The following is a 15,498-nucleotide window of genomic DNA, read 5'->3' on the forward strand; positions in this document are numbered from 1 at the left end:
TTTTCATTTAAAATTCTAGTTAGTTAACATAGAACATAATATTGGTTTCCGGAGTAGAATTTAGTGATTCATCACTTACATAGAACACCTCGTGCTAAACATAAGTGACTTCCTTACTACCTAACACCCATTTAGCCCAACCCTTACCCACCTCTGGGTGGTTGCTTTTAGATGGAAATCCCTGGAAACGGGGTAAGGGTGGGGGAAGGATTTACTTTTCACTCGAGACCAGGGATTCTCAACTGAGGGCAATATTCCTCCTCCCTGGGGACATGCAGCATTATCTGGAGACATTTTTGGTTGTCCCAAGGTGGGCATGCTCCTGGCATTTAGGGTAGAGGTCCTAGATATTGCCTAACATCCTACGATGCACAGAACAGCCCCACTCAACAGAGAATTATCCCTCTCTAGATGTCAAGAGAAGGCTGACAAGGCTGAGAAACCCTGACCTAGTTCTTTGTTGACTGTCTCAATTTTTTATTGTGTTTAAATTTTTTACAAGGCTATTCCAAACAGTCCAGGTGAAAAGTAATCGGAGCCTGAACCCAAGGGGGAAAAAATAGTGACACAAATCTCTACCAAGCATCCACTGTGCCCCTCGGTAAGGTGAGCCAAGGCCCTGACCACAACACAAGGAGGCTCACCATCTCGAAGAGGACTGCGGCAGTCACAGCCATCCAGTGGAGCTTGATCTCAAAGGCCGCATTCAGGGAGAAGTTGCCATGATAGTAACAGCTACACCACTCCAGCCGGTCTGTGCGGTTGTTCACGTCCACGTCCAGGGTCACAGTCCTCTGCTCTGGGACAGTGGCAGCTACATCAGCACATTGAAGGGACCCCGAGAGAGAGAGGGAGAAGAAAGACTGGGATGAAGTGGAAGAACAAACAGCTAAGCATCCAGATACACATCTGCAGAATCACCTACTCGAAAATCACAGATTCTAGAAGCTTCCTGAAAATCATCTAGTTCAGGGGTCAGTCAACTTTTCCTACATAGGGCCTGGTAATATGTTGGGTTTTATAGGCTCTGTGGTTTCTGTTTCAGCCACTCAATCCTGCCATTGCAGTGCACTAGCAGCCAGAGACATGTAAATGAATAGGCCAGGCAGTGTTCCAGTAAAACTTTATTTACAAAACCAGAAAGATTTTTAGGGCAGTGAAACTATTCTGTATGATACTATCATGGTGGATACACATCCTTACACGTGCATCAGAACTCAAAATATACAACACCAGCAGTGAACTCGAATGTAAGCCAGAGGCCCGGGGGGATCCTTGTTAACGTAGGTTCACCAACGGTAACAAACGCCCCACTCTGGTGCAGGGCATAGACAGTGGGGGAGGCTGCGCATGTGCTCGGGCGGGGAGTATATGAAAACTCTGCGTACTTTCCACCCAACTTTGCTGTGAACCTAAAAGTGCTCTAAAAATAAAGTTTATTACACAACAAACAAACAAACAGATGGTAGTCCAGATTTGGCCGGTTAAGCCATAGTTTGCCTCCCCTCATTGGCTCCAACTCCTTCATTTGCAGATGAGGAAACAGCAGCCCATGAAGGAGAAATGCCTTGACCAAGATCAGAGTCAGAACCTCAGCCAGGCTGAACCCCAGATCTTCCCCCTCCAGTGACCCACAAAGGGACACCATGGGACAGACAGCCCAGACCACAGTGAGGAGGAGGAAGTCTCGTTTTTCTGGTTTCAGCCCAGGAAGACAATAGTTCTAGAATCTTTTCTCAAGCATCGAAACCTCATAATGAATTTCAACACCCTGTTCCATCAACGGCATGTTGCTCAGATTCTACACTGGTATCCAACTAGCTCATCCTATCTGGAATTCTTGCTCAGAAATCCTGTTCAACCCAAGATAGGGATGTTTTAAGGATGGATCAATCAAGTTCCTGACCAGACTGAAGGCCTGAAGGAGGCTCAGAAGTAATGGAAAGATCAGGACTCTGCTCTGCCTGACTGGGCAGTGCCAGACGTCGGGTTTCTACAAACTATTATCAGCTCCTCATTCTCCTCAGCCCCATGAATCCAAAGGTATCCCATTATCTGAAGCCATCAGCTTAGTTCTGGGTTTTGCAGGTAGAAGCCCTGAGTGGCTTTTACCACTGACAAGGATAAAATGGCTCTTGAATCAGCAATTTTAATCAGCTCCTGCTGAGCAGCAGTGGAGCTACAGCCAGGATGCTGAATGGTCCCGGGGTGGACTGATATTCAGCTGCTGGGTATACAGCTTATCATGCTCACATAGCCAGAATGTGCAAAATGGGAAATGTTCTTCCTTTGGAGTTGGAAGGTCTATGCTCGGCCATTCAGCCAGGTGCCCCTGAGGACAGGGCTTCAGCTCTAATGGTTTAGTTCCTCATTTGCAAACTGAGGTGGTGTCCACCCAGCTGCTTCCTGGAGGAGGGTTGAGGATCAAGGAAAACATGGCTGCCAGGAGGTTGCAGACTACCCCCCCTCTTTCCTTCTTCTTTAGCCACCCCACTTGAAACCCTCCTGTTATTCCTTCCTCCCCCATTTAAGCTACAAGCTCAGCAATGCTCAATATGAGGCATTGCCATGACTCCCATGGGCACTGCTCAGCCACCTGGGACACTTGAGGCTAAAGAACATGGTGGCTTCAATGCTAGAAGTCTCATCAGAACTAGTTTCTGTCTCGGCCTTGTGTTCCTGATTCATGGCCCAACCACAGTAGCCTTTTACTTAATAGCCCCAATCAAAGGAATAAAGCTTTGTTCTTTCGTCTTGGATGGGGTAGTCCTCCCGGGGGGGGGGGGGAAGCCAGGGTCACAACAGAAAGGGCACTCAGTAAACACCAGCAGAGAATCTCACACATCTCCTCTCTCCCATCTGGCATATTCAGTTCAGAATGGCCTAGTCTGAGGAAGCCCAAGGAAGTGTCCCGTTCAGCCAAGTGGTTACAGGCTCAAGATACCACTAGCTTTCACTACTTCAGGGATGAGATTCGACAGTATAGACATGGCCAGTAGGCTAACAATGCTGACAAAGGTTTAGGCCCCAGCTGTGCTGCAGCTTCCAGCAAGTTCTCTGAATCACTCCTTAGTTGCATAAGAACAAACTTACTCACCTTGGGACAGTGAGCTACACTGAGTTGCAGTAAACAGGGGCAAACCCAGAAGAGGAACAGGCTGAGGGTCCTTGCCCCGGGTCACAGCAAGGGGGCTGACAATGAACTAGGAGGGGATGAGTGCCACTAGAGGAGGAGAGACTGCAGTCTCAGGTAGGGCACCAGAGATCAATAGTCACACCCAGAGCTGCCCCAAAATGGAAAGAGTAGTCAGTCACAGGAGTGAGTGCCGTGTTGGGGGTAGTTTTCAAGGAGTAGCTGGCTCCCCACTTATTAGGAGTGGGATGGAAACCATTCACACATCAGGGTTTGGACCGAGGTGTGTGGCAGCCTCTTCTGACCCTGAGACCCAGTGGGGTTATCAAGAAAAAACTGAGAAGTCAAGGGTGTGTGAGTGGGCTTAAGGGATACAGTGCTGCTTCTCCCTGGGTCTCAGATGCCCTTGTAGTTTCACAGGTAGGCAACAAATGACAACATGAGGGGAGAAGTGGGAGCCACCATGGGCCAGGGCAGACAGGACTGTGGCACCCATCAGAAATATCAGAATGTCTTTCTGCTAAGACAAGCAGATTTCCAACTAAGAATCTGAAAGGTTGGAAAAGGAACACGCCGAAAAAAACAGAAAGGGAAGCAGGTCATAAATGATACACACCTCTTCTTCCCCCTATAAACCAGATTAATTTTTTCTTTCCTGAGGGGGAAAAAACCAACACTGAGGACAGTCCAATTCAAAGATAACTCATCTTTCTCACTTAAGTAAATGTCTACATTCTAACCTGGAAAAAAAAAAAAAAGGCTCGGAAGAAGTAGCTCCTATCCTAACACAGAGGTCTGAGGGGTGTTGCTAGATAGAATTAGCAGTGGTAAGAAACACACTTGTGGGGGGTGGGGGTTAACGGGAAAAGAAGCAGATGAATGAAATTCTACTATAATCCTGCGAGCCACTGGAAAACTAATGAAAGGACAGCTTCAAGAAAAGAGGCAAACATATGAAATTCCTTCTGGTTTCAGAATCAATGCCAACACCGTAACGCCCACATGCAAACCCCAAGTGAAGGACACCTGCTTAATACACCACCTGATGAAGACCTAAATCCTCTCTTCCTCCTTACTCTCCCTTTGTTTTGAGAAGATGACTTATTTTTTCCATACGGTGCTCCTCTTTAAGTGCAATTTTTCTGAAGTAACTAAGAACCAAAGCTAAAATGAATAATCTGAATCTCACCTTAAGCTTAGGACTATGGCGGACAGGAGAGGGTTCCACCAGCCTGCTGAAGGAGGAGACTTTGTTAATGAGGATGTGCATATGCAGAAACTGTCAAGGAGCCTCCAAAACCAGAATGATGATGCAAAGAGGACAGTTCCCAAAGCAGTAACTCTGACCCAGGAGTAAGTGGGGACATTGGACAATGTCAGGAGATATTTTGCCTCACTGGGTGGTGGTGTGGAGGGCAGGGGGGAGGGGGTGGTGTGCTACTGGTAACTAGTAGGTAGGGAGTAGATGGCCTCTTTTTTTCCAAAAGACTTCAAGGAGGGGCAGAATTAAAAATGCAATGCAAGGAAGCGGGTAAGTTGTGACTACTGGGGTTAGGGGAGCCACTCTCTTCATAGTTTTGTCTTCTCCATGCCCCCCCCCCAATTCTCTCACACAGTGCTGGGCATGCTGGGGTGAAGGTATAAGGCAAGGTTCAAAGCTACATCTGGACCCAAGTGAATCTGACGATCTGGAAACCATCATGACTCTTAGCATTTCCATTCTACCAGCTAGGTAAGAATTCTAATGAGCTGGGCATTTCCAGGCAAACTAGGCAGAAGGTGGAATTTCCCTGGAGTTTGATCTATGTCACATTTCCTCCCTTCTTTCCAGAGGTTTTTTAGGATCTCTCCAACTTGCCATTGAGGAAAATCTTGTGACTGCTTGCCTAGAGCATGCATTGCCTAAAGACGTTTACAGCCCAACCCACCAGTCCAGTCCTTGAGAGCAGAGATCCCATTTCCTAACAGAGGTCACTACCATTCAATACGTGAATGTGCACCCCTATCTTGGAACTGCAGGCACCAAGGAAAGGAGGGAAGACTCCTAGTTTACATCCCTTGATGTGGTGAGCACATCTGGGGAAGAAAGCTGGAAGAAAGATTCATGCTCAGCCTCAGTGTCTGGAATGGATAACCTCTGAGATTCCTTTCTCTTCAGACATCCTAAGACACTAAGGTCCTGGGAAGGCTTCTGGCAGGTCCTAAACCAGGAGTGAGCAGCAGCTCACAAGCCCTGTAGTCTGGCTGCTTCTCGGGAAAAGTGGCCCCACTGTCTATTCTCTCCTGTTTATGCAGGTTTAGCACTGTGCCCTGATTTGAGAGTTCTTGGACACTGTTTCTTGGTTGGGATAATAACGATCTTGACCCCCTCAGGTCAGTGGGAGCTAATACAAGAGTCCACCTTGTGGACAGACTACCTGTATGACAGGCGCAGTGGCTCTAATCCTGGTCCATGTGGCATTGTCCCCTTGGCTGACTGCCCTTCTCCCTCAGCTCCCGGCATCATCCCCAGGCCCCATCTGAGCTGAGCACCTACCTAAAAGCGCAGCTGCCTGGCTTCGCCCTCCGAAGCTGCGGCTGAAGGAGCTGTGCCTGCTTGCATAGGAGGCTGGCCGGCTAGGCAGCCAGGGCAAGAGGAAAGCAGGAATCTCGGAGTGCAAGAGCTCTTCGGCCACAAAGGCCACCTCAAACCACTTGCGCTGGAAGCTGGCAAAGTCCTCCACTGCCGTTGTGTGCCAGGTGGTGGGTTGCTGCATGGCCACTGGGAAAAGCAAAGGGGAAAGAAAGTGCCCTCAGTACAAATGCTCATTTTTGTACCGATGCAGGGCTGAACCTTGAAAACACGATGCTAAGTGAGTGAAACCATACACAATAGGCCACATGTTATAGGGTGCCACTTGAATGAAATATCCAAAATAGGCCACTCCCTAGAGACAGGAGGCAGATCCCCCCAGGGGTGGGGTGGGGGAAGTTGGAGTTTGGCAGTGACTGTCACTGGATACAAGGGTTCATTACAGGTCCAGAAAACGATATGGACCCTAGACAGAGGTGGTGGGTTTGCACAACACCAGGAACGTACTAAATGCCAGAGAAGCGTTCCCATCAGAATGGTTCGTTTTATGTTGCGTGAACTTTTCTTCAATTAAAAAAGATTTTCCTTCCCTCAGTTTCATATCTCTAATTTCAGAGCAGATAACAGTAACCAGCTTTGGTTTTTTCCCCCCAACTTGAAGGTAAAATTGTTATTAGTCCAAGTGAGAATTTAAGGGGAGAGGTGGCCGTGGACATGCTATTGGGTACCAGGAAAAATCCTGCACAGATCCACTTCCGACATGTTCTTGGATAAAAAAGAGCACAGTGAAGGTGCTCGCCACTTCATCAGACTCCCAAAACCCAGAGGCTGAGAAGCCGGTTGTCTGCAGGATGGGAGTCACCTCCAGCCAAGGTCCCTGTGGGTTCTGGGTGACTAGAGTCATGGCTCTGAATCCTGGGTGCCTTAAGCACGACATGAGCTACCTCTGACCTTGCTGGAATGGGTTCCCTCTTGGAATTATGTTTTCTCATTAAAAGAAAAAAGTTAAAATGTATCTTAGAAAACTTGCTAGGATTTGATAGTCTTTCTGGGGTAAGAAATGGGGGTCTAGCAAGTAAAAAGTGCTGTAAGTTACAGATCAGACCCTGTCTATACTCAGAACCACCTGCACTGGATAGGGGCAGGAAGGGAGCACTATTACTCAAATTAGTAACCAAAAATGGCTAATGGGAACTTCCTCACACCAAGATCCCTTGGCCTCTTGTAGGTTTATCTTCCATCCACACCGTTCTGACCAAGAATATACCATAGCTTTAAGAAATACTCGTCACTCTGGTTATGCGTAAATTAAGTACAAATGCTCAGGAAATTGACAGATCTGTCTACTTAGAATACAAAGTCACACAAGGAACTCAAGAACCACCATCATTTGACAAAGCAAGTCACCAAGAAAAACACTTGCCCCCATGGGCAACAGCATTCACGTTATCTCTGACCTCGGTCAGGTTCTTTGTCCATGACTATCTTGTAGAAATAGAAGCCATAGATGAAGGTCCGCCAGACTTCACCAGATGCATGTGTGATGAGTTGCTCTTCCAGCATTTTCTAGAAGGAGACACATTGAAACTCTGAAATTACTGTGGAGGGACATCTTGAGGTGCAGCCCTCAGTTCCCTGGAGTCGAGGAAGTGACCAGAACATTAAGGAGACCCTACTCTTCACCCCCCATCAGCCATGATGATTGCTCTAGGATAAATGCTGGACCTGATGTAAATTATATTACACAATTCAAAGGCTTATTATAGTATCATCAATTATTTCAAACATACAGGAAAGTATAAAGAAGATCCAGGTATACCCCTACCCAACTTCAACAAACTTAACATTTTGCTATATTGACTTCAGATTCTTTAATTAGAAGACAAAACAAAATATTCTGTGGACCCTCCCATGTCTCACTCCTCTTCCTCTCTCCCCAGAAATAAATGGTTAGTATAACATTATTCTCATGTATGTTTTTAATAATTTTATTATATGCACAAGGGCTGATAGAGAATATGAGGTGTTTTTGTGAGACTGTAAATTTTAAATAAATGGCATAATACAATTATCAGTTTGCATATTGGATTTTCACTCAACATCATGCTTCAGACACTGTCCATGTTGTTAATGCATCCTTCATGCTCATTCATTTTAAGGGCTGTAGAAGTATTCTACCATGTAAAAAGGAAAATCTGATTTTCAGGGATGGGTAAAGGTCATGTAAAATAGCCTAATGAGACCCTCGAAGAGGGAAATGAAGATTGCGTGTTTATTCAAATCAGCTACTGATTTTATGTTTCAGGGATGACAAGTTAGCTGGGACTGTTTTCAGTGGGGGCCTCTGTGTGGACAGGACAGCATGAACCCCATCAGCCAACCTGACCTTCCCTGTTCTTTTCCTCTCCTGTGTGATTCCAGTTCTGAACAGTGCCATTAAATTCAGCAAGTGTTTGCTGGGTGCCTACGGTGTGCCAAACAGCAGGGTGATTTGGAAATGGGAAGACAAGAGATAGCTCAGCCCTCAAGGAGCCCAGTCAAGGTGGGAAACAATGAAATGAGATAGGCAGCATCTTCCTTCTGTTGTGCTAAGTGCTCTGACACAGTAAGACCAGGGCACCAGAAGGTCCCTGAGGCAGAGACCTGGATCCTGAATAAGAAGGAGGTAGCCCCGGGCGAAATGGGGGCTGGAGGTCAGAGAGAAGGCATTCCCCGGGCGAAATGGGGGCTGGAGGTCAGAGAGAAGGCATTCCCTGGGAATCTTTCACAGACTCCTCCAACGTTCAAGAGCGCAGACTCCATCCAGAACACTTCAGTTCAGATGATAAATTCTGCTGGATTTTTAAGTCAAGGTATAGTGTCTTTCAAATCAAGACCTGCACGTTCATGGACTGCAGACAGGCCTTATATTTACTAAAAGCAGAGCCTTACCACAACTCACAGATCCCATTATTGGAAAGGACAGCTGCTTCAAAGACCAGCTCTGGTTTCTCAGGGGCCTGAGCAGACGGTCCTATGGGCCCTGCCAGTGCTGTCTCACCTGCATGATATCGATCGCCATCGCCTGTGTCTGGACGCCCTCCACGTTGTTCACCAGCCAATGCACCACCTCTGCGCTGATGAAGCAGCACGGTGAGAGGCCCTTCTGTTCTGAGAGCAGCTGGACTCCCGTCCTGAATTGCAACACGGCAGGCAGGGAGCAGGGTATGTGTGCATGGTGGCAACAAGCAAAAGAGAAGGTGAAAAAGAAGGGACTCCCACTAGAGCATTTAATTTCTGAAGTAAGGCTCCACGCAGTATAATTTCTCTAATTATATTTATATTCCTAAAGCCATGGAAATCTGCAAGATCGGACAAAAGAAAGTGTTACGGGGGAAAAGGAGAAGATGAAGGAAGAGGAATCTGACACTTAAGAGAATTACCTATAGCTGTCATGCATTGTACTAGGTAATTTACATAATTATTTCACTTAATCCTTACACTAAGCCTGCAACTTAACCACAAGTATCCCATTTTACAAACAAGGTAACCTAGGCTCAGAGAGATCAAGGAACTTATCCAGGGTCTCACAGCTGTTGAACAATACAGCCAGCTGAATCCACCAAATCACACTGCCCGAGCATCACTGTGTCTCAGGGCTCTGAAATCTTCCTACCCTTGCACTCATACATATAACAAACCACTTACGAGGGGTGCTTCATGGCTTCCAGGATCTCCGTCAGGGTGGAGGATGAAGTTAAGGAGCTTGCTGCTAGCTGCTGAGAGCTGTAAACAGAATGTCCAGTCAGCAAAGCATGGGGACACGGGTGCGGTCAAGAGCATGACCTTCAGGAACCATTCTTACAGAGCTGGAGGCCAAGGATGACAGTGATACTGAAGGCATTCAAGCGAATGCTGGTCACTATATCCTAGGGATATCTCATGGGGAGTTTCCTACTTTGAAAGCGTACATGTTAAGATTCAAAAAAAAAAAAAATCAAAGTGGTTTTGTGTCCAAACTTGTTTCCCTTAATAAGCACCTCCCCTTTTAATTAATACCTCAGCCACTTCCGAGAGATCTCCCTGGACAGCTCTGGTTTCACCCCCAAAGCCTTCCCCACCATTTAATCTCACCAGAGAACGCTAGGTAACATGGTAAGAGCAGGAGAGAGAGAATTCCAGTATCATCGCTTACCAGCTGGAGGGACTCTAGTTCCCTCATCTGAAGATGGGGGTGATACTATTCCTTATCTTTTGGGGGTGCCATGAGGCTAATGTGTGTAAAATATTAAGTGTAGGGGCGATACCCACAAAGTCTCAAATGGTGAACAATACTGAACATAATAACAGTAATGTCAACTGGAAACTCAGAGTGGTTAAAGGAACAGATAAAGGTTAAAGAGCTGGGAGGTATCAGGGTCCGGGTTTGAATCCAGGTCTGCCTGTTTCCAAAGCCCAGAACTTTCTACCACCTATCACCTTAGTTCCTCCTCAGTGGTCTGGCTTTAAACATATGCAATACTTGACAGCTGAGCCCAGATTACTGGGTGGGGGACACTCCTAGCCGCTCACCATACCAAACCTGGAGCTTATTCCAGAAGCTCCTCAAATCCATAAAACCTCTCCCTTTCCTCAGTCTCAGCCGCCTCTTCCTATTTGGAGCGTCCAGGACTCCGTGGAGCATTTCAGAATCTCAGGTTTAAAAAAGCCTGTGAGGGATGCCTGGGTGGCTCAGTTGGTTAAGCAGCTGCCTTCGGCTCAGGTCATGATCCCAGCGTCCTGGGATCGAGTCCCACATCGGGCTCCTTGCTCAGCAGGGAGCCTGCTTCTCCCTCTGCCGCTGCCTGCCATTCCGTATGCCTGTGCTCGCTCTCTCTCCCTCTCTCTCTGATAAATAAATAAAATTTAAAAAATAAAAATAAAAACAAATAAAAAAACCTGTGAAGACACCACCCACTCCCCCATGAAGTGAACTTCCTTCTAAGTCCTGAGTCCCTACTACAAGAGTCCAAACAAGAGGCTGTCCCGCCTGGAGGAACATCTTCGATGGCAGAGAACTTAGCTCCTCTATGCAGCCCATTTCCCAGGGGCAGTACCAACTGCTAGTCAGTTCTTCATCACAAAATGGGACCTATTCTTTGTCATTTTCATCATCATGATTTGTGACACTTCTGGTCTTCTCATCTCCAGCCCAAGAATCCCCAGTTCCTCTTTTCTTCCAAAAGCAGAACAAAACCTGCCACTCAATGAGGAAGCAGAGAAATTCACTCCCTCCCTAGGCAGCCCCTCCACTCTCCTCGACGTCCAGAGCCGAAAAATCAGCCAGGCTTGATGGGGATATTGGGCCTGGGGGGACAAAAGAGACTAAAGAAGTCCAGGCTGCCTGCTGCCTCCGAAGTGATCCTCAGCCCTCCTGGCCAGAGTGAGTGAGGTGCCCTGCACCAGAAGCAGGGAAAACTGGCAGACCACGGGACAGGAAGGAAAGTGGGTGGCCGCTGGCAGGGGCCAGCCAGGTGAGCTGCCGCAGGGGCCCTTTTGCTCTCGGATAAAGGCATGCAGAAGTCACATCTGAAACCACTGCACCAAGGACTGCTCAGGTCGCAGGACAGTGAGGCAACCAGAATAGACTGGGCAGAATATTAGAAGGCTAACACAGCTGGGAAGGAAATCAAAAAGTTGTTTTTCAGATGTGACAAATCGTAATAAAACCTAGGGCTAACTTTCTCAAGTAAATGAGGTCCAAGCAGCTTCTTTTTTCCTCAGATACTCAGGAATAGGAAAAGGACAGCCATGGTTGGGGCACAACCAGCCACTCATCTGCTGTTCATTTCTTCAAGTTGCAGATACTGATTGTCCATAGTCAGGCATTAGGTGTGCCACACTCAACAGGATAGACTGGGTCCAGGATCCCTTCCCCAAAGTCCACTCCTGCACAATGCCTGATAACTTCCCTGGGTCTCTGTGGGCACCTGTCAGCTATCCAGGAAGGAAGGCAGGGCACAGATCCTTAGCCCCATCAAACAGGTACCGCTAAGACCTGAGTTAGCAGGTTTCCAGGTAGAACTACACAGGTAGAGAGTTCCAGGTAGTTCCAGGTAGAGTTCCAGGTAGAACTCACAGCTGAGTCAGATAGTGGATCTGAGACTCTGGACTCCGCCTCCACAGCCTCTGAGGCCAGACCCTCCCCAGTGCTTCCCCAGTGCATGAGTTTGGCCATTCTGAGTCTCACCTGCTGTCACTGGAGTTTGCAGGGGGGAAGCTCTGTTCCCCTGAGTTCTGGGAGTTCCCAAAGGCCTGGCTGTTGCCTCTGTCCACAGACTGGCTTGTGCTTACCCCCAAACTGGTGCTGTCCAGTACTGGGGTAGCTGTCTGGTCCACAGACACCTAAAGGAGATTTGAAAATGAACAAAACAATGAAATTCTTTAAGGCTATTTATATATGTGATCCTCCCCATTCCTCTCTCCTTCCTAACCCTCAGTGGTTTGTGGTGAAGAGCTACAGGAGCCCAGCCCAGTCTCATGTGGGCTGCCTTCTATCAGAGCCATGGGAATTCCTGCACCCCACACCACAGCTGATAGGAAATCGCCATTCACAGTGAATCCCCAGAACCAAAAAATGGCTCCAGCACCTGACTCAAGCCACAGATTTACACTAAAAAAAAAAAAAATCTCCACAGAAATAGTAAGAAAGGCAGCACTCCTGTGAGACTGAAAAGTGGGAGAGAGAGAATACAATTAGAGACAAACGGGTGAATATCCTAGCAAATGCCCTCCCTCACTATGGCTTACCCTGCCACCCCAACCTTCCTTTCCTGTGTCTGTCAGCAGGATATCAACCTTCTAAGTGTACAGGCTCAATCCTCAGGGGCTTCTGGTAGCTCCCTTCCTTCTCTAGCTTAACCTCTAAAGAGAGGCCTAGTTCTGCAGCCTCGCCTCGGCCGATTCACATGTATTTCCACATCATGCCTATTCTCCCAGGAGAGGCTGTAACAGTCTCCTACCTGACCACCAACTGCAGCCTCTCATCCCTGAAGACACTACCTGCCAGCCACCTCCATTTTCATCCTCCTAAAAAAAAGCAGTTCTAATCCCATCGCTCCATGACTCTGAAATCTTTCAGGTCTCCCCATGAGCTACCAAACTTGTAGAGCCTTGCAGGTCCAGCACAAACAACCCTGGTTGGTGATGGCCCTGCACAGCCGGCTACTCACCCACATACACATTTCCAGCCAAATCAGACCCCGTGTGTTTAATCCCGTCTGTGTGCTCTGCTGACTCAAGGTGCCCTTCCCTACAACTGTAAGCTAAAAACCCATCATCTTAAGTGCTATTTCAAATGCTGCTTCCTCAGTAAAATGTCTTCTGACTCACTCTCACCCCAGCTCCCAAAGGAAAACCATCTCTCTCACTCTCTACTTTGGATCTCTATAACCCCCTCCTAGCAGCTGCCAATTTTTGCTTCATGTAATATTTTATTGGTCTTATTCCCTTTAAACATCTTGAGAGCGCAGGACTATGACCTGTTCACCTAGAAGGGCTGTACTGTACCCCACAGCAGATACCTGGAGAGAACAGCACTTCCAGAGCACTCCAGGAAAAATCTGACTCCTAGTCCCTCTTATATGGGTTTCTTAAGTACCTCAGAAGGGAGCCTTCTATTATCAAACATTTTGTTGGATGTTGTAAAAATCACTCCTTCTAAAATGGGGTGTCCCAAACTTGGCACCATTGCCACTAAAAGCCAGATGAGTCTTTGGGTGGACTGTCCTGTACCTTATAAGATGTTGAACAGCAACCCTGCCTTCACTTACTAGATGCTGGTAACACCAGCACCCCCAAGCCCTCCATTTTCAGCTGTGACAATTAAAAATACCTCCAGATACAACCGAATGCACCCTGGGAAATAAAGTAGTCACCAGTTCTTAAAGAACCATTCTCCTACATCAGGCTCAATATTTCCAAAAAAGACCACACAGACTTTGCTAGCACCATAAATACACAGAGAAATGCAGCAAGAAGCAGCTTGCAATTACCAATCACCATCTGCCTCTATTCAGCAAGACTTAGAAACAGGTACTAGACCATAAAATTAAATGAGAAGGGTGCCTGGGTGGCTCAGTTGGTTAAGCAACTGCCTTAGGCTCAGGTCATGATCCTAGAGTTCTGGGATCAAGTCCCACATCGGGCTCCCTGCTCAGCAGGGAGTCTGTTTCTCCCTCTGACCTCTTGCCTCTCATGTGCTCTCTTTCTCTCAAATAAATAAAATTTTTTAAAAAATTAAAAGAGAAGAAGCTAATTGACGGGGGCTAGACCCAGCTCTTAGGTCCTATCTTCCAGACCCCTATAGTGGGGTTAACTCTCATCTACAGCACCTGAGAATTGCCCAACCAGCCTAAACTGCCAGAAATTTACATGATTCCTATAGCTTTATTTTAGCAGGCACTCTGAATCAGAAATTGGCAAACATTTTTTGTAAAGGAGCAGAGAGTAATTATTTTAGATTTTGTGGGCTACAGGGCCCTGTTGAAACTACTCAATTCAGTAAGAAGGACAGAAGCAGCCCAATAAAGTAAATGAATGGGTGTGGCTCTGTTCCAGTAAGAATTATTTACAAAAGCAGATGTGGGTCAGATTTGCCCCATAGTTTCCTGACCCCCTGCACTATATCGTATAATGTCCATCTTTCAAGAGACTGCTTAGAACTTAATACCATGAAAGATTATGCTTCTCCAGGGCAAATGGTTTGCCTTTACCTTATGACCACTCTGAATCCTAGAATAGATGTTTCCCACTTTTCTTTGGCTCCGAGATAGTTCAGGGCTGAATTTAGCATTAAACTCTAGATAATTTATAAGACCTCAGATGATATCCTATCTTAAGTTTTTCTTTTCCTACATTTCCTCATTTAGTCACATTTTATTCTGGAGGTTGCATTTACTGCCGTAACCCACCTGAAGGACCTTTCTGGAATGAACAGAGAGACAAGGAAAGTTGGATGGACAGAAGGGCAGAATTTGCACAGAGGCCTAGAAAAGGCAAGTAGTGGGAGGTGCTTGGTATTGGATGCAATAAAAAAAAATAAAAATAAAAATTATTTTTTATTTTTTATATTTTTAAATTTTAAAGTAGTCCCTGCACCCAAAGTGGGTCTCAAACTCATAACCCGGAGATCAAGAGTCACATGCTCTCCCAACTGAACCAGCCAGGCACCACAGGTGCAACTCCATTTTAAGAACCTTATTCCAAATCCTCCTTACAGAGGGGTTCCAATTAACCTGCATAGACACCCCCACCTCCAGAAGCTGCAGGTGAATCTCTCCATCCTCTTTTGAGTAAGCTACAGTTAGGGACTTGCTTCAAGAACAGAGTATAGGAAGGGAAAAACAGTAACTTCATAATGGAGATCGCTGACAAATACTACAACACCAAGTGATGAAGGCTCCTGTAACCAATGATGTTGTGTGGATCCCATGGACCCCCTAGTATGATGTGAGGAGAAGCATACTTCACCACTGAGCTATTCTTGTCAAGAATCCATAACTCCACCAGAAGAAAAACATCAAGTCAGTCCTGATTCAGAGGCCTTCTACATTGTATCTAGCCAGGGCTCCTCAAGACTCTCCACATTGTTAAAAAACAAAAACAAGGAAAAACTGAGAAACTGTCACAGAGGAGACTGGGGAGACACTAAAACTAAATGCAACTTGGTGCCCCTGGACTAGAGCCTGGAACAGAAAAAGGACATTAAAAGAAAAGCTGGTGAAACCCAAATAAAGTCTGGTATTTAGTTAATTATTAATAAACCAACCCTAAA

At 46.7% G+C, this 15,498-nt stretch overlaps 1 protein-coding gene across 14 annotated transcripts in view; it reads right to left on the reverse strand.

Moving 5' to 3' along the window:
* DEPDC5 (DEP domain containing 5, GATOR1 subcomplex subunit) overlaps positions 1–15,498 on the reverse strand; it is a 140,345-nt gene that overhangs the window by 12,123 nt on the left and 112,724 nt on the right. For all 14 annotated transcript variants that reach the window (XM_059139141.1, XM_059139140.1, XM_059139142.1 and 11 more), the window contains 6 exons: positions 11,914–12,068; positions 9,393–9,470; positions 8,746–8,878; positions 7,163–7,271; positions 5,670–5,894; positions 645–814 (listed from right to left, as the gene is read on the reverse strand). In XM_059139141.1, coding sequence (XP_058995124.1) covers positions 645–814; positions 5,670–5,894; positions 7,163–7,271; positions 8,746–8,878; positions 9,393–9,470; positions 11,914–12,068 — 870 coding nt within the window. The remainder of the gene's footprint in view (positions 1–644; positions 815–5,669; positions 5,895–7,162; positions 7,272–8,745; positions 8,879–9,392; positions 9,471–11,913; positions 12,069–15,498) is intronic.

Source organism: Mustela lutreola, chromosome 11 (genome assembly GCF_030435805.1).
Source record: "Mustela lutreola isolate mMusLut2 chromosome 11, mMusLut2.pri, whole genome shotgun sequence".
Lineage (NCBI taxonomy): Eukaryota > Metazoa > Chordata > Mammalia > Carnivora > Mustelidae > Mustela > Mustela lutreola.